The 26206-nt window shown below is 42.9% G+C and overlaps 1 protein-coding gene across 2 annotated transcripts in view; it reads right to left on the bottom strand.

The window, feature by feature from the left end:
* Positions 1 to 7371: 7371 nt before the first annotated feature.
* Positions 7372 to 26206, bottom strand: part of tcf12 (transcription factor 12) — an 84573-nt gene continuing 65738 nt past the window's right edge. For both annotated transcript variants that reach the window (XM_083759524.1, XM_083759523.1), the window contains 6 exons: positions 24947 to 25162; positions 15525 to 15633; positions 14988 to 15144; positions 13207 to 13442; positions 12538 to 12693; positions 7372 to 11148 (listed from right to left, as the gene is read on the bottom strand). In XM_083759524.1, the coding sequence (XP_083615650.1) occupies positions 12554 to 12693; positions 13207 to 13442; positions 14988 to 15144; positions 15525 to 15633; positions 24947 to 25162 (858 nt within the window). In that variant the 3' untranslated portion in view covers positions 7372 to 11148; positions 12538 to 12553. The remainder of the gene's footprint in view (positions 11149 to 12537; positions 12694 to 13206; positions 13443 to 14987; positions 15145 to 15524; positions 15634 to 24946; positions 25163 to 26206) is intronic.

The following is a 26206-nucleotide window of genomic DNA, read 5'->3' as shown; positions in this document are numbered from 1 at the left end:
ATTATTTTTTTGCAATTTTGCAATGTTTTCTTCTTTTTTGTGCTAGCGCAAGTTTTTGTATTTTTTCTTATTTTTTCCAAGCGCAAGTTTTTGTTTTTTTTCTTATTTTTTTTCCTAGCGCAACTTTGCAACTTTGCAATTCAACCTTTGTCAGCCTTCCCAGCTCATCCAGGGCAAAGTGACACAACTTTGCAATTCACCCTTTGCAATTTTGCAATTTTGCAAATTTTTTCTTGCAATTTTCTTGCAATTTTCTTGCAATTTTCTTGCAATTTTCTTGCAATTTTCTTGCAATTTTTCAATTCAACCTTTGTCAGCCTTCCCAGCTCAGCCAGGGCAAAGTGACACAACTTTGCAATTCACCCTTTGCAATTTTGCAACTTTGCAATTCACCCTTTGTCAGCCTTCCCATCTCAGCCAGGGCAAAGTGACACAACTTTGCAATTCACCCTTTGTCAGCCTTCCCATCTCAGCCAGGGCAAAGTGACACAACTTTGCAATTCACCCTTTGTCAGCCTTCCCAGCTCAGCCAGGGCAAAGTCACACAACTTTGCAATTCACCCTTTGCAATTTTGCATTTCTTTTGCAATTTTGCAAAAAAAAAAGATTGCAATTTTTTTTGCAATTTTGCTAAAATAAATGCATTTTCTTTTTTGCAATTTTTTTGCAATTTTTTTGCGCAACTTTGCAATTCACCCTTTGTCAGACTTCCCAGCTCAGCCAGGGCAAAGTGACACAACTTTGCAATTCACCCTTTGCAATTTTGAATTTTTGAATTTCTTTTGCAATTCTTTTGCAATTCTTTTGCAATTTTTTGCAATTTTTTGCAATTTTTTGCAATTTTGCAATTTTGCAATTCACCCTTTGTCAGCCTTCCCAGCTCAGCCAGGGCAAAGTGACACAACTTTTGACACAACTTTTGCAATGCGACAAAAAAGTCGCGACAAAAAAGTCACACAGACACACAGACACACACAGACAGGCACACACACACACAGTCGCGACACAGACAGACACACACACAGACACACACACACACACAAAAAAGTCGTGACAACAAAGTCACACAGACACACAGACACACACACACAGACACACACACACAGACAGGCATAGACACACACACGCACAGTCGCGACACAGACAGACACACACACACACACAAATAAGTCGCGACAAAAAAGTCACGACAAAAAAGTCACACAGACACACAGACACACAGACACACAGAGACAGGCACAGACACACAGTCGCGACACAGACAGACACACAGACACACACACAGACACAAAAGTCGCGACAAAAAAGTCGCGACAACATAGTCACACAGACACACACACACAGACACACACACACAGACAGGCATAGACACACACACGCACAGTCGCGACACAGACAGACACACACACACAAATAAGTCGCGACAAAAAAGTCACGACAAAAAAGTCACACACACACACACACACAGACACACAGAGACAGGCACAGACACACACACAGTCATGACACAGACAGACACACACACAGACACACACACACACAAAAAAGTCGCGACAAAAAAGTCACACAGACACACACACACACACACACAGACACACACAGACACAAAAAAGTTGCGACAAAAAAGTCGCTACAAAAAGTTGCGACAGAATAGTCGCGACAAAAAAGTCGCGACAAAAAAGTCACGACAAAAAAGTCACACAGACACACACAGACACACACAAAAAAGTCGCGACAAAAAAGTCACACAGACACACAGACACACACAGACACACACACACAAAAAAGTCGCGACAAAAAGGTCGCGCCAAAAAGTCGCTACAAAAGGTTGCGACAAAAAAGTTGCGACAAAAAAGTTGCGACTAAAGGTTGCGACAAAAAAGTCACACAGACACACACACACACAGACACACAGAGACAGACACAGACACACACACAGTCGTGACACAGACAGACACACACACAGACACACAGAGACAGACACAGACACACACACAGTCGTGACACAGACAGACACACACACAGACACACACACAAAAAAGTCGCGAAAAAGTCGCGCCTGCGCCCGCGAAAAAGAGCCTGCGAAGAAAAAAAAAGGAGCCTGCAAATAAAAGAGCCTGCAAATAAAATAGCCTGCAAATAAAAGAGCCTGCAAAAAAAGAGCCTGCAAAAAAGAGCCTTAAAAAAAAACTAAAAAAAGATTTTTTCCTATTTTCCTAGCGCAAGTTTTTTTTTTCCTTCTTTTTTCCTAGCGCAAGTTTTTTTTTTCTTTCTTTCTTTTTCTTTTTTTTTCTTTTTTTTCCTAGCGCAAGTCTTTTTTTTTTTTTTTTTCCTATTTTCTTTCCTATTTTTTCCTAGCGCAAGTTTTTGTTTTCTTTCTTATTTTTGTCATATTTTCCTAGCGCAAGTTTTTTTTCTTTTCTTTTTTTTCCTATTTTCCTAGCGCAAGTTTTTTTTTTTTTTTTTTTCCTAGCGCAAGTTTTAGTTTTTCTTCTTTTTTTTTTTTCCTAGCGCAAGTTTTTGTATTTTTTTCTTCTTTTTTTTCTTTTTTTTTCCTAGCGCAAGTTTTTTTCTTTTCTTATTTTCATCCTATTTTTTCCTAGCGCAAGTTTCTTTTTTTTCTTTTTTTTTTCCTATTTTCCTAGCGCAAGTTTTTGTTTTTTTCTTTTTTTTTTCCTATTTTCCTAGCGCAAGTTTTTGTTTTTCTTCCTATTTTTTTCTAGCTCAAGTTTTTGTATTTTTTCTCATTTTTCTTCTTATTTTTTCCTAGCGCAAGTTTTTTTCCTATTTTTTTTTTTTTTTTTTTTTCTGTTTTTTTCTTTTTTTTTCCTAGCGCAAGTTTTTGTTTTTCTTCTTATTTTTTTCCTATTTTCCTAGCGCAAGTTACTAACACTAAAACATTCCTCGTGACAAAAATGTGACTAAAACTAGAGACTATGATGAATAAAACTAAAATAGAAATTTGCTGCCAAAAACAACACTGATCAATAGTAGCAGCAGCAGCACAGGACATTTTCAGGCCTTCAAGTTTACCATCACAGAAAGAACGTACCCATAGCTTCACCTTCTTTTTATCTTGTTTTTTTAACCTTGGGAAATAGAAAGCAGCCGTTTATAATATTGTTGTGAAGCATAGCACACAATAAAATGCCAATGGGCATGTTTACACTTCAAACCAAGACATCAAATAAATGTTTAAAAAAAACTCCCACGTTCCTTCCATAAAATAAAAAAAAATAACGAAAAACTCATCATTGTTGTGGACAAACACAGACAGTGAAGGACATCCGCCAGACCGCCATACACAGTGTATTTGACGTCCCGGCGGCTAGCCGCCCACCCCTCGGTCCTCGATGCCTTTGTACTGTAGCGGTCCCACAGTTTTCATTTATGTCCATGAGAACTCGGGAACCACAAAGTGGACTATATACTGTAGCTGCACAGCCTTTAATCTGTGCTCTCTCTCTCTGGCACTGTGTTTTGTTACCGACGAGGCACACAATGGACACTCTGTTCTCCAGTGAGGTGCCACAGCTGGGGCCTCTGGGCATGCTCAGTAGAGAGCGCTCGCTGCATGTGTGTGTGTCTGACCCTGACTCGTCTCAACTAAAGTGCAGGCCTTCTAGCGGCAACTCACCATAATTGACATGTACCAGAGACCTTTACAACACAAGCTGAAATCCTCAGTGTTTGGCGAGCGTACAAATGGAACCAAATGGGCCCCGTAAGCGTCCATCTGTACGCTCCCCGGTAGTTAAAAATGGACACATCGGCACTGAGGATTTTTTTTTTACTGTGGCATGCACACATTTACAGTAAACGGCATGTGATTTCATTATAGATTAAAATGTTTTCCCCTAAACTTCAGTTTTTCTGTGATTGATTGTGGTTTATACATTGATGCGATGCGACAAGACCGCCCAATAAATAAAAATGAGCTGACAAATAAAGTGGGGTCAGTGATCTTGCAGGGATTAGAAAAAACTTGAATGATCCTAGCTGTGACGGGGAACAGAAAGACAGATGTCCGTAACCCGTGCATACGATACTCCTCCTGCAGTGAGAACTTAGATTCCCAACATAGCAGTTATTGGGACTTTTGTCAAGACTTTCAACCCTGTGTGTGCCGAGGCGTGTCCGTCATCAGGCCTGCCGTGGCCAGTTGTTGCCATGTCTGCTTAATATAGGCGACATTGGGCTTGTTTTTCCTGTAAAGTAGCTTGCATATTTTTATTATTTTTATCATTTTTATCCCACGGTTTTGTAACCCATTTTTCACCCCTGTGTCAATTATCTAATGTGATCCTGGGCTCTACACACCCTCCGCCAACCTGGGGAGAGCAACGGACTTGAACTCATGCTTCCTTCATGCACGAGTGTCCAAGTCACTCCTTTACACCTGACGTGGGGGAGTTTCCTTGGTTGGACGTAGCACGTGGAAGGAATTAACACGTTATTCCAACCAGCTTGCTAATATTTGGTGCTTGCTTGCTTCCTAATGTTGTTTAAACCGGTGGCATTCTGAAGCACTATACCATTCCGAAGTGCTCGAGTCCCTATAACCCTATAACCGCACACAGAAAGTCGCGTAGTCAGAATGGCGGTTTGTCGGAATGCCACAAACAGCCCAAAAACAGTTGGTGGATGGAAATGACTACAACTTGCAGCAGGGGCGAAAAAACGCTTCCCCGATGTGTCAGGTTACAGCCGCGCGCCGCGAGCGTCATTTCGACCAGCTGGAGAGAAACCCCTTTTGGCGTTTTAGGCATTATGTTATACTTTAGCTATTGAAAAATAGCAGATCTACAAGCTCATACGAGCTTGTAGATCTGCTATTTTTGGAAAAATCGTGAAAATGTGGTGCAAATCTTTGAATATATATTCTCTCAGAGCGAAAGTTTTTAACTCAAATCTTTGCTTCTGTAAGGTTCCTGGAACAACATATTTTCAGATGAGGCCCTATAAGTCCTCTCTGGGGGGGGGGGGGGGGGGGTGGAGTGTTGGCTGATATCAACATCCTGATACATCCTGATACTGTTATGACAGGCAATTCCTCCAATTCCTGCTGGCAAAATATGACCCCTCAGTCAAAAAACACTTGCCAGTGCCTGGTGAAGGCTGGCTGGCTGGCCTGGTAGCTAGCTGCTGGCTCCTGCCCAGTGCCTGGTGAAGGCTGGCTGGCTGGCCTGGTGGCTAGCTGCTTGCTTGCTCCTGCCTAGCCCCTTTCAGAACCCTCGGTTAAGCTTTTCTGAAGTTTGGACATCGCTTAACCGTAGGGTCCCTAATCGGTTATTCCACTCTCGTTGGGATGCAGATGTACATACCCTCCGTTCACGCCGAGCGGCGTGCCGCTTGAGTGTTGGTGAGATGTTTCAAAGATGCATAAAGCTTGTTGACTTCCCATTATACCGCCTCCCGAGCGGCGACTGGTTAGCTGCACTGTCCTAGTTACTGCCTCCGGGCTCCCAAACTATGGAATGCCCTACCTATTCATTTAAGACTTGCTAAATCTGTGTCATGTTTTGAAACCCTTTTAAAAACCCACCTTTACGTTAAGGCTTTCTCTTAATTTTCCTTTTTGCATACTCTATTTTTGTGTGTATGCTTCTACGTTGTCCACTTATTGATACCTTGTTGTAGCTGTGACTACGTTGTTGTTTTTATCCTGTTATGTAAAGCACTTTGTGACTATGTCTTGAAATGTGCTATATAAATAAATTCATTATCTGATTGGCCAACCACGTACATGCAGGATGTTTATAATGCTGTTTTGTCGTGGGAGGCGGGACATGGGAAGTGAGGAAGAGAGAATTTCAGAGAAGCCAAAACTTCAAAAAAAGATAAAAAATTATCAGCGAGCCAGGTGCAGATTCTACCTAGTTCAGAGCTGAGGGCCTTTTCCACCTGCAGTTTGTTCCTGTCCGAGACCAGCAGTGCCGAGTCATCTGCGAACGCAGGAACAAGTTGCATTCACAAGCTGATGTCATGTCGTTTACATAATTAGGAACAGTAAAGTCCCTAGTATGCTTCCTTGTGGAACACCACTTACGCCAGAGCTCACTGGGAGGGGGGACGACAACGACAGTGTTCCGTTCACCTCCACCATCTGTTCTCCCCCCCCCCCCAGGTAGGATTGCATCCAACTCACTGATCGGTGAGCCAATATTCTCCAGGCTACCACCTCACAGAACGTCTTTCTCTCTCCATTATTTTCTCTTTTAAAATGTAAAAGACGACAGATGTCTGTGATTTACGTCTCAACAGAGTCAACACTGATCGAGCTTTCCGTAGACAGAACGGCAGTCAGCATTTTCTTTAGCTTGCAACTCTGTCACAGTCACAGATCGAGCCATGAGGACATCATGATGCTCACAACAACACGCACCATGGTCGTTTGGTGCAGATGTCTTGACACTGTGCGTTCAATTAGCCTGGCCCATGAGCCCGTAGACGCCCTTTCCGGCTCTGGAGCGTATGTGCTGAAGGGAGGTCAAAACATTCCCGAGATTCCTTGCGAAGCCTCGCGGAAGCATGAGCGTGCATCACAGAGCGCATGTTCGGGTCTGATAAGTCCCGGAAAAGATGCGCTGTGGGCCCAGGCGGTGGCGTAACCGTCTGGGCACCCGACTGGTAATCCAGTGCGCTGTGATTGGCCAGTAATCACTTCAGTGACAGCGTGATGTAACGTGCCTTCCTCACTTCCTGCGCACTTCCGCCCCTCTTGCACACATATGGCTCCAACGAACTGCAACGCCTAACGCCAGGGCGTAGCCGAATGCGATCGAAAATAAATAATAAATAATAAAACTTGGATACCGAGGCTATACTGTGCATTCAGACTCTTTAGAGCAGTATTTCTCACAACTCCATAGCCCTATTGTGGATATTTTGTAAAATAGCACATCTACAAGCACACAATGCGTTGCATTGCAACACATTATGGGTTTGTTGGATCAGCTTTTTAGAAGATATTTAGTGTATAGAGCTTAAACTAGAGTGAGACTAGTATAGAGCCCTTGGGGACTCCTGTCAACTATATACCGTTTAAAGTTTAATGGTTACATCCAGGCTAATTACATCACTGGACGAATGGAATTAACCCATTAAGACCTGAGGCATTATGCCCTCTAAATCAATTGTTCTCACACTTTCAAGATATATTAAAAAAAAAATCCAAAATAGATGCACTGTGAGCTTGTATATCTGCTATTCTTTGCCATCTAAAACTTAGATTAAGGTTTGTTGATTCCTTAAATCTTATCACAAAGTAGGCTACTCTATGCATTTGGCATCCATTTCATATTGTGACAATTTTGCGCGTGGAATATTAATTTCTGAAAAAAGGTACACTCACAGAACATGCATACAGTATACGCCGCTAAATCGCACTTTATTAAAAATAGAAACATATATTTCATAGTACTTTTCATTCAGACTACAATGGTCCACTGCAGGAGTATAACATAGTGTAAAACGCTCATTTGGCCTAAATCCACTGTAGAAAGGTCTATGGGAATATAAACAGTGAAGCCTGTATATGACTATCATGTTACTGTCAGGTCACCCTGCCTCTTTCAGCCAGCATCTGACATTCAACAACTTTGAACTTGGCATTGCTATTGTGGACATGTGGTCCAACATGTAAGGTGTGTAAAAAAAAAAAAAAAAAAAAAGGCGAGCATTTTCAAAAATTGCCAACATATCAGATCAAAAAGCTGTGAGCTTATAGATCTGTTATTTAGCAGGCTATTTATGAAATAGATGCTGGTTTAATGAGATGCAATCACGCAACGGCATGGAGTGGAGAAAAACAAATGTTAAGAATGGGCTAACACAAAACCGTGTTCAGGGCAGGAAAGAAATGCACATACAATCCAGTTTAAAAAAAGATGGCACATTTATTGCAACATAAATGTTATATACATTTTGTGTTTTCTGCTAACTGAGACAGAAAATTCAAATTTGTTGTTGCTGTTTCTTTTTTCTCTTCCTTTCGATGTGCATCGACAATACCTTGAATTTCTTTTGACACGAGAACGATTCTTTTTTTCAATCAAACAACAGAGACTGAAAAGTAAGATGGAGGAATCTGAAGCTCATATAATGCCTTTTCTTTACGTACTAGACTGAGCAACAGTCCTACTATGTTCTTAAGATGCCGTTTGTAATTTGTCTGATGATAATAATGAACAGGTTATGGTAAATAACCGTACATTTTTACTATCTAATATAGTAAAATAAAGTAAGAAACTTTTTTACTCAAAACTTTCGATTTCAAAAATCTAGAAAGAGTAATATTTAGAATTCAAGAAATATTCTTACAGTATTATTGTATAAAAGACTAACTACAGTGAAAAATAAGCCAAATGTTTTTTTTTTAACCTTTTGATCTTTTCTTTTCATATATTATACAAGGGAAAGCGTCGGGGAATACAGCACATGGCAAACAGAGGAGCAAACAAACAAATAAACAAAGGAAGTCAACAGGAAATAAAAAAAAGAAACACAAAGGAAGGAAGGAAGGAAAGAGAACAGGAAGTGACATACATTTATAACCCCCAACCAAAGTCTGCCAACATGAATACTGAAATGAAGTGCGAAGGCCACATGCAGTCAGAGAAAATATCATGACTTCACTTATTCTGTGATGTTTAAAGGATATTAATTGTTTTTTGTAAACTCACAGAGTGGCATATCCATTGTATAAGCGATTTCCCTTTTTGAAAGAATACTCTATTCTGGATGTGGCAGCCTTATAGTTTAAGGTCTAGATTATTGATGGAAGACAAAATATACAAAGAAATCAATTGACTTTAAGACCAAAATGACTCAATAAAGGAAAAACATAAAGCATGCACACTGATAGGGGGTGAAACAAAAGTAAAGCCATGACCAATGTCTTGAAACAAAATCAACTGAAATATTATTTACTTTTCTGCGTTTGTTCATAATTGCACTACTGTTCTAAGACACCAACTATTTGGATATTGAATTGAATTCACGTGAATTCAAAGAACTATCTAGTCTGGCTTACTGTGTCGTGTACCTTTCACCGCTTGGATCAAAACACCATTTAACATGTATGCTCAAAGTACAGTACGAATAAACATAGTTATGTGTATAGTTTTTCTTTGCCTACAGAAGTAACATTCTTTGAAACACATGTACTTGTGCTTGTGTTATTGACAGGAACAAAAAATAATAAAGTTTTATGTTCATCAGGCCAGGAGATACTATGGTCATCGTTTTGAATCTACAACTTCTTCGGTAAAGCAATTTCTGATTTAGCCAGTGGCAGGAAATAAAGAAAAAGCTATGTCTGCTGAAGTCCAGAGCATGAGCAGGTACACAATATACAACTTTTACAGTTTAGTCTAACAGTAGGTGTATTTAAAGTAGTTCCCATTACCGTGAATCGTTTATTGTAACAAGATAGAACAGGTTCAATGTTACTGTCAGTCCTCCTAGGAGTGGCCTCTGACAGGGAGTCAACAGCTCTATCGTGGAACGTATTACTTGCTTGTTCTATTCCGGTTCATTCCGGTCTAGCTACCAAAAACAAGGCTATAGCTCACTCATTTACGTTGGTGCCTCGGTGAAAAGTCAACCTAGTTACAAGTACTGTATACAGTTTTTTTATTTGCCTAGTTAAGACACCTTTTTGGGGAAGAAAGAGCAGCCAAACACATTTGACATGGCTCTGGACCAAAGGTTGTGTCGAGTCGTATAATGTGTACCTGTGGTGATAAACATCACAACAATCTGCAAAAACACATCAAATTGTTTACACGTAATACTATTATGGCAAAGGTACTAAAGGGCAATGAAATCCCCCCTTTAGTTAAGACACAAAAATATGCAGGGAATGCTAAGGTCTGTAAAGTTTGCTCTCTGTTCTTTTGACTCACTACACACGCACGCACACGCACACGCACACACACACACACACACACACACACACACACACACACACACACACACGCGCAAGCACACACACACACACACACACACACACACACACACACACACACACACACGCACACACACACACACACACACACACACACACACACGTACGTCTAACATTGTCCTTTCAGTTAAACTAGAGTTTGCCATCCTTCTGCCAGCTTTGCCACTAAGACTATAGTATTAGAGTAATAGTGGAGGGTAGGCACAGAAAACAGCAGATCTACAAGCTCACGGGCGTGTCACACCATGACGTGTTGTGAGCTTGTAAAATCATCTATTTCTGTCGCGCGACATCTTAACACGCTAACCCAAGTCCAACACGGCTCTTTGTACTGGAGAGCTCACACAATGGGGGGGGGGGAGCAGCAGGAAGCCTTCTGCGTTTGGTCCATTCCGTGGCGGTCGGTCAATATGCTACAGAGAAGGAACCAAGCATTCTGTAGGTTAGTTTTGGTTTAGAAGATGCTGCTCGTTATGGAATGGGATACAATTATAAATATAAATAATATATAGTATTTTTTCCCCGTTTTGAACGGGTCTCTCACCAATAAACATTTACAATGTGGGGTTATACATATCACTCTTAAACACTGGCCAATAAATACATTTCAATCTCTGTCATTCCCCATGGCTCGTTGGGGCTAAGTGCTTCTGTTTGATTTATTCTTTCATTTTTTGGGGGGCGACACCTGGCAAACTGTAGATTGACTGAAAAGCTAACATGCTTCTCTTTTGAAAAATCACTTAAATTTCCCTTTAGACATACACTTTATAGTTCAATAACATAATAAATAGAAACAAAAAAAAAAAAGAAGAAACAAACAAAAACACAATTGCTGTTACAATGCATTCGTCAATTCAGTTTTAGGCACAAGGCAATTTCCACTTTGGGCTCAGAGGAGATTGCGTCAGTTCTCTGATTGTTTGTTCAGATAGTGATATGTGCTGAAGAAGTTTTTTCTTCTCGTGGGCAGAAATTTGCTGATAGACATTGGCTGTTGTCACAGAGGGGGGGGGGTCTTCAATCGTCTTCAATCGTATAGGATTGGATTGTGTTAGTCTTGGTAGTTTTTCACTTGAAAAGTGGTCCGTTTCTTCCAATTGGTGTCACAAAACGTGTGTGTCCTGTCCGGTCTGACCACTGGGAGAGGCAAGAACACCATCTCTTACAGAAATGATCTGGAGAGGAGAAGAACAGTATTTACAATCAAGAGATGCAATACAAGCCATATTCTGCCTCCTTATTCATCCCTATTGTGATGTCATCATCCTCATCATTATCATCATCATCATCGGTGAGAAAAGCTGATCTACAAGCTCACAGCGGGTCACATTGTGAGCGTGTAGATCGGCTTGTAGATCGGCTAGATCGGTAGATCTACAAGCTCGTAGCACGGCACAGATCTGCTTTTTTATCGTGAATATACGCCGAAAATCTTTGCATATTGAAATGAAAAAGGTTGGAGAACCAGTGGTCTATACTGTAGGCAATAGGGGTGTAACGATTATAGTAACTGCATCGAAAAATGTATTTAAATTTCAAGAATCGAATTAATCTAAACAGCAACATTGACTTTGTATCGTATTGTATCGTTTTGCAATGCAAATAATCAATTGTGTCAATACTAAGTACTTGTTGTATACAACTATGCTATTTTAAAAAGAAAAAAAGAAAAAGAGGCGTTTAAATACTATCGCAATAGTGAACCAATATCGTCCACGTATCGTATCGTCAACCATGTATCGTGATACGTATCGTATCGCTGTTAAAATGTATCGTTACACCTAGTAGGTACAGTAGGTGATGATGAGTTAAATTAACATTGATTTGACAATATAAATGCCAGAGATAGAAATGCCATTAAACGGATGTCAAACCGGGGGTCCCCATGCAGACGATCAGACTCCCTGGCAGATAGGACATTAACTGATGACATGAACTCTATGTTCAGTTTTTAAATGTTTTTTTTTTTTCTTTTTTTATCTGGCTGTGCTTTTTTTATGGATTCCTGTAGTTTTTTAGGACTTATTTATATAGTATTGTCTTGCACTCGATATATATTTTTTCCTGCTGCTGCAGTTGGAAAGAAATTAAAATAAATAAAGCAATCTCCATCTTTGAGAGTCACTGCTAGAGCCGTAAAAGTATTCTCTTATTGGGGTCTCTGGCTCTTCAAATGTGGGTCCGTGAGGATAATTAGTGTCAATTTGGGGATCCTTGACATGAAAAGGTTTGGGAACCACTGGTGTACAGTGCAGTAGGTGCCACCTACCTACTATGCCACCAAAATGTGTAATGCCCTACCAACAGTCATTAAGACGAATCCCTTGACTCCAAAACCGCTCTCAAAGGGCCCCTACGGACGGCTGCAATTCGAAACTGGCCCCCGTAAAATACGTCTCTAATGTATGTTTTGATGATTTGAAAATTGTTGTAAACAAGTGTAATGCTGTATTGGGTCACTCACAGTTAACAGTCTTTGTATTGAGTTGTGCTTGAAATGTACTGTAATTCAGCAAACTGTTAATAAATATTTCAATCAATCAATCAATCAGGTTGTACAGTACCTGTGTGCTACTGTACTCAGAGGTGGCCCATGGGATTGGATGCATCGCTGAGGCCGGGATGGTGGGCCTGTTGAGAGTCTCCCCCCCCAGAGACCCCCGACAGCTTCTCCTCCTCCCTCCTCTTAAGGCAGGCTGCTTTAGGGTTTAAGTTACGCTCTGGAGGTTGAAGAGGTGGACAAAACAAAGCAAAACCAAGCCATTAGGTTGAATACTTTTACTTTTAGTACTTTGACCCATTTTTGGCGGGAACCCCTTTTGGTGTTAGCATTATGTTATGCTTTAGCTATTGAATAGCAGATCTACCTAAATGGGTTAATTACATTTTGATGCCGATACTTTTGTACTTTTACTCAAGTACATTTTCAATTCCGTACTTTTACTTGTAACGGTAGTAGTTCTAAATTGCAGTATTGGTACTATTACTTACTTTTGGGCGGGAACCCCTTATGTTATGCTTTAGCTACTGAAAAATAGCAGATCTACAAGCTCATAGCGTGCCACAAGCTTGTAGGTCTGCTATTTTTTTTAAATCGAAGAACCACTGACATAGAAACATAGCTTTTTCAGAAAACTGTCAGGATGTAGAAGACACTTTTAGAATCTGATCTCAGGTCAAGTACTTTTTCCACCACTGGCTAAAACAGTGAACCGTTGAGCTCCAACACTGACCTCTGACCTGCTGCTCCAGGCTGAGGATGACGGCCACGGCCTGGTGCAGGATGAGCAGCTTGGTCTGTGGCTTCTCGCTCTTCAGGTGCAGCTGGCACATGCGGCCCAGCTCCTTGAAGGCCTCGTTGATGTCGCGCACGCGCAGGCGCTCGCGCGCGTTGTTGGCCATGCGCCGCTCGCGCTCGCGTTCCGCCTTCTGCTCCGGGTTGAGGTTGTCGTCGTCCTCGTTGATGCTGCTGCGGAGCGGGAACGGGGAACGGGACGGGACGAACAGAACCCCCCCGAGGTCAGTTTGGAGACTTATGGAGATACCGTTTGTATAGAGACTAATAAAGGGCCTTTCAAACCAGTGTTGTTTTGGAAACTAAATGAAAACTAAGACTAAATACATTAACAATTTCGTCAACAGACAAAAACTAGACTAAAATGTTAGGAAGGGACTAGTGGACAAGAGATCCAGTATAAGTCATTTTACACTTGGTTACATGCTGAAAATAGCAGATCTACAAGCACACGACGCGCTGTGAGCTTGTAGATCATCTATTTTCAGCAAGTGTAAAAACATCATTACGACGGCATCAAGGCCAGCTAAAATACATTTTAGTCGACTAAATCACCTGTAGATTTATCAGACTAAAATCTTATGATATTTAGTCGACTAAAACTAGACTAACCAGGTGTGACTAAATTGTGACTAAAACTAAATTAAAACGAAGAGATATGAAACGTGAAGCGATATAACGCTCCTATAGTTCATTTTCAATGAAGACCTGTGTTTTTTTGCACAGAGAAGTCGCGGTGCGACAACGCAAGCGTATATTTACGTGAGCGCGGTCCCGTTGAATGTGTTGCGCGCATGCTCGTTTCGTCGTGCACACTCCCGCCCCGACTCATCACCAGACCTGGATTCTGTTTAGCTTCTTTTTTTTGATGCTTGCGTTGTCGCACCCCTCTTGAGCAGACAGACCTGTAGCAGACCTGTCGTTGATCCAGACCCTCTTGAGCAGACCTGTAGCAGACCTGTCGTTGATCCAGACCCTCTTGAGCAGACCTGTAGCAGACCTGTCGTTGATCCAGGCAACAACGTGTGCGTTCCTCGCTTCCCGTTTGAGAGACTAATACACGTTTTGGCAGCTGAGAGCAGCTCTACGATGACTCATCGTAGCTGTTGCAACTTCCTGTTCGAGCCGTTCTGCCAACGTGCACATGTTTGTTGTTCTGCCTTTGGGTGTTGTTTTTTATTATCCATTGATGTTCTGTTTTTGGTTCACCACTTCGTGGCGCTCTGAGCTTGTACATCTGCTATTATTGAATGTATTGAACGCAATGCGATGCGAGATCTTGTAGATCGGGTATTTTCTAAAGATTTTGTGCATATTTTGAACTTGTGAAATGGGACATTCTGCAATATGAGTAATTTTACTTTAGTAATTTAAGTACATTTTGATGCCGCCACTTTTAAACTTGAGTACATTTTAAATACAGGACTTTTACTTAACGTAACGGAGTACATCTACATTGCAGTATTTATACTTTTACTTAAGTAAAACATTTGAGTACTTTTTCCACCACTGGGTAAAGGAGAGTAAAGCATATATGTATACCTAGCCTCGGAAACCCAGACGTTTGTTAAATTGACGCAGACAAGTACATACGCACACACACACTCCTCTCTCTCTCTCTGTCGCTCTAATTAATTAGTCTCATGTCCTGCAGCTGTGTCTAGTTTCTCCCGGCGGATCCTGCCTATGCCATAGAAAGTGTTCCAGTCTAATATGTACCTGGTCCGGGTGCCTCCGCGGGGGGTCTTGATGTCCCTCTTGTCTCCGTCAGCGTTGGAGTCCAGGTCGTCGGAGGAGTGGATGTCGTCTTTGTCTTGGTTCTCCAGCTTCAGCTCCAGAGCGGCAGCGACCTGTCCAGCCAGGCCCGCAGCCAGACCTGCACACACACACACACACACACACACACACACACACACACACACACACACACACACACACACACACACACACACACACACACACACACACACACACACACACACACACTTAATGACTGTTGGTAGGGCGTTCCACATTTTGGTGGCATAAGAGCGAAATTTATTTAGTCCCTTGTTTGTGCCGAGTAGAGAGAGAGAGAGAGAGAGAGAGAGAGAGAGAGAGAGAGAGAGAGAGAGAGAGAGAGAGAGAGAGAGAGAGACACAGACAGACAGACAGACAGACAGACAGACAGACAGACAGACAGACAGACAGACAGACAGACAGACAGACAGACAGACAGACAGACAGACAGACAGACAGACAGACAGACAGACAGACCTCTGAAGGTTTCCAGGTGGCTCAGCTCAGCGCTGGATGTGGAGCCGGCACTGGGCAGCCCTCCATGGCTGCTGTTCAGGCTGGCATCGTCGCGATGGTGGGTGGCACCCTGGAGCACACACACACACACACACGCAGATGCGCTTAATCCAGAGCGATTTACATTTTGCAAGAACAAAAAAGCATGGCAATACATCATATACATAAACAAGTAGTTATCATGAATCATACGTATAAGCTAAGAACGTAACAGTGGAATATCTATATAACGAAACTATGCATATAGTGCTATGTCTACATAAAATGCTATACAAGTCTAATGTATCATAAATTGAGCCTTTTCATATGTCTGTAAGGTCGTCGGGGCTAGGGCAAGTGCTACGGGCCATGATGGAGTCTGAAGGTGCCAAAAAGGTTGAATGAATGACCTTCAGCGAGGGTCGAGGATCCTCAATCCTCAATCCTTACACCTAACTTCCCTCCCGACCCCCAATATATATTTAAATTTAAATTTTAAATTTTAAATGTTCTTGAGTAAAAGTACAAAAGTATCGGCATCAAAATGTACTTAAAGTGCTAAAAGTAAAAGTACTCATTGTGCAGAATGTGCCATTTCACAAGTAAATAAAGTTTTCAAATTATTGTAATGAAGTAAAAGTACACATTTTGGCTCTGAGATGTAGTGGAGTAGAAGTAAAAGTATTGGAAATTGGAGTACAAATACCTCAAAATTGTACTTAAGTAAAAGTACTTTACACCACTGAACGTGGCCATGTTGTACATTTACCCACGTACTGTACTCAGGTCACTAGTTCTCAAAAACTAATCTTCCAAACATTTTAGAGATCTTTTTTTTTTAATGGCTGAAATAGCATTATGTACAAGCTCGAGGAGATGTATACGAGTTTGTAGATCTGCTATTTTTTAATACCAGACATATTATACACCACGGATAAAGTGGTTAAAGTGACTATTAGCTCCACCCCCAATTCTCCCTATTTTTCGGGCGGAATGTGACGATCCATAGAAAGGAATAGCAGCACTCACTCAGTCCCATCCAATAGGATTCTGGTTTATTTTTCAATTCCCCCCCCCCCCCATCTCTACGCGAGTGGAATAGCAAGAGTGTGGCGACACACTTTGATCTCGCTGCAAAGCGGGGTGCCTATATGGGCTATAGTTCCAAACATTGGAACTATCCAAACATTCCAAACATTGGAACTATCCCATTGAGTTAGAATGAGCACTTCCGCATTCCATTGTTACAATGGGAGTCAAGGCTAGTGTCGCCACTCTCTTACTAGATCACTCTGATCTCTACCTGAACCAATGTGCACCCAATGTCACTCTATCACTTTGAACGACTCGACTGAGTGCTTTTTTGCTTCTCCTCCTTTCTTCAAGGATTGTGATGATGATCCACAGTCACTGTTGGCCTCCGTTAACCCTGTACCACCCCCCCCCCCCCCCCTCCCCCCCAGCGTGCGGGCTGTGCTTAACGCTAATCTCTTATAGCTGGCTGCTCAACAGGTGTCCAAACAAGTCTTTGTCTGGTAGGAAGAGGGTGGGGTGTGGGGACTAGGGGGGGGGGGGGGGGGGGGGGGGGATAGGGGTGTGTGTGTGTGTGTGTGTGTGTCCAACTGGCCATATTAAAACTCCTAAATATCGTGCTCAGCTCTGGGATTTTCCCCAGCACATGGAATCAAGGGCTGATAACGCCACTGCACAAAAGTGGAGACAAATATGACCCAAATAACTACCGCAGGATTTGTGTAAACAGCAACCTCGGAAAGATACTCTGCATGATCCTCAACCACAGAATTCTAAATTTCCTGACAGAAAGCAATGTCCTGAGCAAATCACAAATTGGCTTTCTACCAAAATATCGCACAACAGACCACATTTACACTCTCAACACCCTAATTGACAACCAAATAAACAAAAACAAAAGCAAATTATTCTCCTGCTTTGTCGACTTCAAAAAAGCATTTGATTCAATTTGGCATGAGGGTCTGATGTACAAACTGTTGGAAAGTGGCATTGGGGGGAAAACCTATGACATCATAAAATCAATGTATACTAACAACAAATGCGCAGTCAAAATAGGCGAAAAGCACACAGACTTTTTCCCCCAAAGCCGTGGAGTTAGACAGGGATGCAGCCTGAGTCCAACACTCTTCAACATACTGTATATATCAACGAATTAGCAAAAATGCTAGAACAGCCTACAGCTCCAGGCATCCTCTTGGCAAACACAGAAATCAAATGCTTACTTTACGCAGATGACCTGCTGCTGCTGTCCCCAACCAAGGAAGGACTACAGCAGCAACTCGATCTCCTACACAAATTCTCCCAGACATGGGCCCTGACAGTGAACCTAACCAAGACTAAAATCATGATATTTCAAAAAAGGCCCAGCCGCCAAAACCACCAATTTTTCCTAAATACAATCCCACTAGAACAAACTAAAAACTATACCTACCTTGGCCTAAACATCAGCAGCACAGGGAACTACAACCAAGCTGTAAAGGACCTGAGAGACAACGCAAGAAGGGCATTCTATGCCATCAAAAGAAACAAAATAGACATCCCAATTAAAACATGGCTTAAAATACTGGACTCTGTGATAGAACCAATTTCCCTCTATGGTTGTGAGATCTGGGGACCATTAGCAAACCATGACCTTGAAAAATGGGATAAACACCAAACCGAGACCCCACACACAGAATTCTGCAAATCCATTCTCCGTACCCAGCGAAAAACACCAAATAATGCATGCAGGGCAGAATTAGGACGATACCCACTCATAATCAAAATAAAAAAGAGAGCACTTAAGTTCTACAACCACCTAAAAGAAAGTGACCTAGATGCACTCCATAACAAGGCACTCACACACAGTGAAACTCTAGAGAGATGCCCCCTCAGCCAGCTGGCCCTGGAACTCCGGGCACAAACACAAACAGAGCCACGAGATAGAAAACCCATTGGACTAAACCAAATTATAAAACAGCAAAAGGAAAACTATCTGACACACTGGAAAGAAGCAACACAAAAGCAGAGTAAACTAGAATGCTATCTGGCCCTAAACAGAGAATACACAGTGGCAGAATACCTGAGCACTGTGACCGACCCAAAACAAAGAAAAATCTTAACTAGGTACAGACCTCAGTGAGCACAGTCTCGCGATCGAGAAAGGCCGTCATAGGCAGACCTGTATCCCGAGAGAAGACAGACTATGCACCCACTGCACACTAAATTAAGTGGAAACCGAGCTACACTTCCTAACCATCTGTCCATTGTACCAAGACATCAGAGACACATACTTCCCACAGATTACAACCACACACAGAGATTTTGAAAACATGACCAATGACAAAAAACTCCCATATCTGCTGGGCGAAGTACAACAATGTGCAAACACAGCAGCAAGATTTGTGAGCTGCTGTGATAGGAGAACGATATCAAATGGAACACAACCACCGTAAAGACTAATCATTGTGTATATTCCTGCACTATACCTGCATCGAGTGATCGTGGTACATAGAAGTTGATCTATTGAAGAATCTGACAAAGTACATAATTTTTGTTTTGATTGTATTGCTGTATTGTTGTACTGTTCTTTCTGCTTTGGCAATGTAAACGTATGTTTTCTCATGCCAATAAAGCCCTTTGAATTGAATTGAATTGTGTGTGTGTGTGTGTGTGTGTGTGTGTGTGGGGGGGGGTGGGGGTGGGGGGATTGGGGTGTGTGTGTGGGGGGGGGGACTAGGGGTGTGGGGGAGTGGCGAGGAGTAGAAGAAGAAGAGCCGCTTCCATTTTCACGGGTGGGGGGGCAGGCCTTGATTACCATACAGCTGAGGAAAGGGGACGTTCTGTTTTGGTGGAGAGAGAGAGAGAGAGAGAGAGAGAGAGAGAGAGGAGCTGTTTCAGACACACACACGCTTCTTCTTCCCAACCATTCAGATTTCCTGAGTTGTTAAAAAGAGGCGATGAAAAGAGAGAGAGAGAGGGAGGGGGGGGGGGGGGGGGGGCTGTGTTGCGGCTGGTGGGCCGTGGTGGGCTTTCTGTCTGTCTGGGGGGACCCCCCCCCCCCAATACACACAGGAAGCACTGTGTCTCTCTCCTCTCCCTCCCTGTGGGGGGGGTGCACAGTGGTGGAAAGGAACGTAACGTTTCTCTCGCTCCCCCACAACACCGCCAACAAACACGGCCTCAAACAAATAGCGCCAGATTCTATTCAACGCCAACAACACAAGCAGTGATTCAGTCGCCGGTCATTCGTTTCTTCGTTCGTTCGAACTGAACGAGAAACACGCTTCCCTCAAGCGGCGTCCAAGGATCACACACACACACACACACACACAACACACAATGTGTCCCCTGATGGATGTCGCACAACATCAACAAGTCCCTGGTGGGTAGGACAAAGTGGACGCAACGGAGCCAGAAACAAGTATAAAGAGACTGTAATAATAATAATAATAATAATAACTAGAAAAAGTGCCCCTCGGGACACAGGTCTCCACCAGGTCAGGTCAGGTTGTCGCCTCCTGGTGGCGCTATAACAGGCCAATGTGAAAGGGGTGGGATATATTCCTCAGCCTATAGTTGGAATGGGCATGGAATGGTATGTACGGTATGGTACAGGATGTAAGCTTGTGTGTGTGTGTGTGTGTGTGTGTCCCGATATATTATAGCTTTATGGGAGAGACAGAAAAATATTTAATGAAAATCATCCTGTCTCACTCTAGTGCACGGCCGCACGTATAGAGAAAGAGCTTGGTGACAACTTCAAGAGAGTTATATATACGGTATATATATATACACACACACACAGAGAGAGAGAGAGAGAGAGAGAGAGAGAGAGAGAGAGAGAATGTCAAGAGTACATGCAAGCCATTTAAAATGATAAATAAGCTACACAGGTGGTCCCAAATGATTAATTGATTACATCACTAAAGCAAAAGACGTGAAACTGGGTCAACTCAATTAGCTGCAGCGGAGCTGTTCTGACTTGAAGCTCAATACCAAACTGACCAGCATGGCTTCAAGTTTAAACCATACTATGACATGTAATTGCCCGCCGATTTGATGCGCAGAAAGAACATATCAGATTGTAATCGGGTTAAGGTGCATATATGGAAGAAATTTCGTTTTTATCGAGGAAACCTTGTAGGCTATGTCTCTGGTGAATTGCATGCAGCAATAAGCACATTATTGTTCAAACACCTGCTCCTCTGTTCATCTGTTGCTCTTATTTGGCTTATAAAAGAATTATTAAGAATTAATGCAATAGCAAGTTGTTGCTGTCGTTCCATGTTGTTGTTCTCTTCTCTCTCTGTGTGACTGAAGGTTGTGCCCAAAAATTGTAGACAGTGACTTCCCCTCATAATCTCTTTCCCTCGTAAAATGACCTCTTTTCTTTTTTTATCACCATTTGGTTCTCTTAACATGTTCACGTGTTATTTGTTTACATATTTGGTTTGCTTTACAAATTAAAGTCCTGTCTGTGTGAATACTAAATGGACCAAAATCTAAATGCAACAACTTAAACATTTGGTCCCATGATCCGGACCTTCTAAGCAAACTGAAAGCGCCCTAAAATGTGACTAAAAGTAAGTGAAAAGTTACTAAATGAGAATAAGTGCCCCTCGGGGCACAGGTCTCCACCAGGCCAGGTCAGGTTATTGTGGCCTTCTGGTGGCACTATATAATAGGCCAATGTGAAAAGGGTGCCATTTCTTTCAAAAGACTATAATAAGACTAAAGGGAAAAAAAAGAAAGTGCAGTTAAAATCGACACTGGTCCACCGCCAAATGACGTATCATTTTGGGGGTCCTCGACAGGAGAAAGCTCTCTGGGAAGCAGTGCTCGGCTACAGATGTGCTCAAATCCCCACGCTCTTTAAAATTAAATAAGTCAGCCTGCATTCCTCCAGGCCCTCTGGAGTGTGCATCGTGCCCAAGAGGCCAATAGCAAGAGGGTCCAACTTTGCTTTACTTCCCGTATCTGCGTGAAGTGGGCGGACACATTATTAGGAGACAGGAAGAATGTTGGAGTCTATTCATTTCCAATGGGAGAGTGAATGTGAACACATGCAGCTTCTGAACCATTCCTTAAAGATGGAGTGCCATGATTTTTTTCCACCCTAAAACATCATCATCAGCTCTTATTGTTATATAAGGAGGAAGAATCTTTTCAAAAAAGTGTACAGTATTTGTTAAAATGTTATGTGGACACGCCCACCAGTTCATTAAGTTTGCCTGGTGGGTGGTGATCCACCTGAACTGAAGCCGCACCCACAGCTGTAGTTGTATGATAAAGGGGGAGGAGTTAGGTGAGGGGCCGATAGTGTGATGTCACTATATTACTGTTTTTTTTCCATTGGCACGTTTGACTGTCAAGGTTTCAGCCTCCAGGAAGAAACCCTAAATACAAAGGGAATACATCATTGCACATAAAACGACTCCAGGGTGTCTAATGAAGTACTGTCACCTCATAGACAAATGACATAACAACCACACCAAGGGCTCCAATGAAGTACTGTCACCTCATAAACACATGCCATAACAACCACACCAATGGCTCTAATGAAGTTCTGTCACCTCATAAACACATCACAAACTGGAAAAAGTACAAAAATCACGGCACTCCATCTTTAACTCCATGGTCACTGAACTAAATACTGTATCCAATCATCACAAGGCACACAATATTTACATGATATTCATACTAAAATGGCTTCTTTTAGTGAGACAAATCAGGAGAAAATCTACTTTGTTATCGACATTTCTTTATCCCAGCAACAAACTATCGCAAGATTTGACGAGTCCGGAAGAGTCTCTCTGTCCATGTGCAATTGTCGGACGACACATAGGACGCCCTAACCCCATATTTAAGATGGGAATATGTGGAATATGTGAATATTATAACGTGAAATGAATGGACATATTAAAAGTGAAATTAAATGTGTGTTCCAATGCTTAATAATAATATAATTCTTGGTTGATGGGGCCTGATTTCCGTTGTCAGTGTTGTTGTCAGCCTGGGAGAGGGAGGGAGGTGGGAAGGTCGGGGAAAGAAGCAAACAACGCCTACTTTATTTAGGAGACCGTTTGTAGGCTTTGTGTACCATTTCGCCTCTAGTGGCTCCAATGAAGATCGCCCATCTTTATAAATTAATAATCTTTGATCGTGTAAACCAAGTGTTGCCAGATAATTGGCGAGAGAAATAAGCAACCAGGTCTGAAAACAAGCCCAAAAGAAGTGGCTATTAGTCCAAATGAGCACATTCAACCCATTTTGGACGTTAACCCCTTTTGGTGATTTAAGCATTATGTTATACTTTAGCTATTGAAAAATAGCAGATCTACAAGCTCATAGTGCGGCGCAATGTGGCGCAACATTTTTATTATTATATTCTTTCAGTGCGAACGTTTTTAACTCAAATCTTTGCTTCTGGGGAGGGGTCCCTGGAAAAGAATATTTTCAGATGGGGGGGTCGGCGGCCAATTACAGCCACTCCAATTCCTAGTGATGTCTGTCCCTACGTCTCTATGTATGTCTATGTATACAGGTGCATCATGGGAGTTTTTTTTTTGCACCACTCAACTTCAGACGGGTCTAATTTTTGGAATACATATTTAACCAATATTTAACCAATGTAGTATCAACGAGAGCTTGTGAGTAAATAATAACTGCATTGCATCCATTGGAACACGAGCTTCAATTTCCTGAAAAGTAAATTGAAGATTATTATTCTTTTTTTGGACATACAAGGTTTTCCAACCTGACCGCGATGGAACACTTTCCAGACTGAAGAACAACTTCCACTCCATTATACGCCTGCTTTTCTCATTTATTTGACTTTCTTCACCCCTTGTGTATACTAGCCTTCCTCAAGGAGCAGGAGGGAAAGGTCCTACGCCAGGCATGACCACTTATGGAAAATATGTCAGTATGCAGTTCAACTGGCCTATGTGGAAAACAGATCTGGTTTTTTGTTGCATATGGCAGCCGAGTCATTTCTGAACAGGTGGCCCATCAGCCTAGTTTTGCAGTGAGTCTGGAAATGTTCTATGTGAATTATGAGAATGAATACTTAAAGATGGAGTGCCGTGAGTTTTGTATTTCTTCCAGTTTTTCCATGTGTTTAGGAGGTGACGGTACTTTATTAGACCCCTTGGCGTGGTTGTTATGTGCAATGATGTCTTCCCTTTGTATTTAGTGTTTCTTCCCTATAGGCTGAAACCTTGACAGTCAAACGTGCCAATGACAAAAAAAATAAAGTGATACAAAAACGACATTTTAACAAATACTGTATTTTTTTTTAAATAAGGGGGGTGGTGGGGGATCATGGCATTCCATCTTTTAAAATAAAGACGTGTGTTATTTGTGTTTTCCTTAAAGATGGAGTGCCACAATTTTTGTATTTTTCCAGTTTTTCATGTGTCTATGAGGTGACAGTACTTCATTAGACACTCTGGAGTCGTTTTTATGTGCAATGGTGTATTAACTTTGTTAACACACCCTGGTGTATTTCTTCCTGGAGGCTGAACCCTTGACAGTCAAACGGGCAAATGAAATAAACAGTAATATAGTGACATCACACTATCAGCCCCTCCCCGAACCCCTCCCCCTTTATCATACAACTACAGCTGTGGGTGCGGCTTCAGTTCAGGTGGATCACCACCCATCAGGCAAACCAGGCATACTTAATGAACTGGTGGGCATGTCCACATAAAAGCATGATTTTAACAAATACTGTACACTTTTTGGAAAAGGTTCTTCCTCCTTATATTATAATAATACCTGATGATCATGTTTTAGGGTGGAAAAAAATCGTGGTACTTATAATTACAAATAATTAATAAAAATACGTTTTTCAATTTCAGCTGCACAATAAAGTTGAAGGACAAATTGGAGCCATTTAATTGAGTTCACACTATAGGGCACAGGTTTTCCCGTTGGCCCCGCACTATAGGGCAACAGCCCTACTTTACTATTCATCAACCACTCCCAAAAAGTAGTCAATTAATCATGAGAGATATGACTGTGTGTGTGTGTGTGTGTGTGTGTGTGTGTGTGTGTGTGTGTGTGTGTGAGTGCAGGGGCGGGGCTACAAATCCCGGGCCCCAAATAATATTAGTTAATTAGTTAATTCATTAAACATATAGTTTTGCTGACAGACGGAAACCTCTCATCTCCATAATCTAACTTTGATCATGATTACTACTTCATGATCATACAACAACTATACAGCGTCACATGAAAGCATCAACAGTAGCAGATTGAGCTTGTAGATCTGCGATCTGTAGTATGATCAAATAGGGTGTTAATTTACGAAAAAGTTGTGGATGGAGATAGGAGGTTTTGTACGTTCAAGATAAATAAAGATCAAATCAAGTCAAAGGTCCAGGTACCATCGCTGCTGTCCGACTCTGGGCCAGCGCAGACGAAGGGAAGCTGGCTCCGAGGGCCGCTCCGAGGGGCCCGAGGGCCGCTCCGAGGGGCCCGTTCTGCACCTGCCCCAGGAGACTGTGGATGTCGCTGGGCAGACCGGCGGTGGACCCCACCGCGTGGTTCCGCAGGACGAGGATGGCGTCGTCCAGCCTGTCCAGACGATCCTCCATCCGAGACTGGGAGGACGAGGGGGAAGAGGAGGAGGAGGAGGAGGAGGAGAGGGACAGATACAGAGAGGACGAGGCGGAAAGAGGAGGAGGAGGAGAGGGACAGATACAGAGAGGACGAGGGGGAAGAGGGGGAGGAGGAGGAGGAGAGGGACAGATACAGAGAGGACGAGGCGGAAGAGGAGGAGGAGGAGGAGAAGAGGGACAAATACAGAGAGGACGAGGCGGAAGAGGAGGAGGAGGAGGAGAAGAGGGACAAATACAGAGAGGACGAGGGGGAAGAGGGGAACAGACGAGGAGGAGGAGGAGGAGAGGGACAGATACAGAGAGGACGAGGCGGAAGAGGAGGAGGAGGAGAGGGACAGATACAGAGGGGACGAGGGGGAAGAGGGGGACAGACGAGGAGGAGGAGGAGGAGGAGAGGGACAGATACAGAGAGGACGAGGGGGAAGAGGGGGACAGACGAGGAGGAGGAGGAGGAGGAGAGGGACAGATACAGAGAGGACGAGGGGGAAAAGGGGGAGGAGGAGGAGGAGGAGGAGAGGGACAGATACAGAGAGGACGAGGGGGAAAAGGGGGAGGAGGAGGAGGAGGAGGAGGAGGAGGGGGACAGATACAGAGAGGACGAGGGGGAAGAGGAGGAGGAGGAGAGGGACAGATACAGAGAGGACGAGGGGGAAGAGGACGAGGAGGAGGAGGAGGAGGAGAGGGACAGATACAGAGAGGACGAGGGGGAAGAGGGGGACAGACGAGGAGGAGGAGGAGAGGAGGAGAGGGACAGATACAGAGAGGACGAGGGGGAAGAGGAGGAGGAGGAGGAGAGGGACAGATACAGAGAGGACGAGGGGGAAGAGGGGGAGGAAGAGGAGGAGGAGAAGGACAGATACAGAGAGGACGAGGGGGAAGAGGGGGACAGATGAGGAGGAGGAGAGGGACAGATACAGAGAGGACGAGGGGGAAGAGGGGGAGGAAGAGGAGGAGGAGAAGGACAGATACAGAGAGGACGAGGGGGAAGAGGGGGACAGATGAGGAGGAGGAGGAGAGGGACAGATA

This window comes from Protomyctophum parallelum, assembly GCF_964188405.1.
Source record: "Protomyctophum parallelum genome assembly, chromosome: 2".
In the NCBI taxonomy this organism is placed as follows: domain Eukaryota; kingdom Metazoa; phylum Chordata; class Actinopteri; order Myctophiformes; family Myctophidae; genus Protomyctophum; species Protomyctophum parallelum.
The sequence above is the reverse complement of the archived record's forward strand: the minus strand, read 5'-3'. Positions and strand labels throughout refer to the sequence as shown.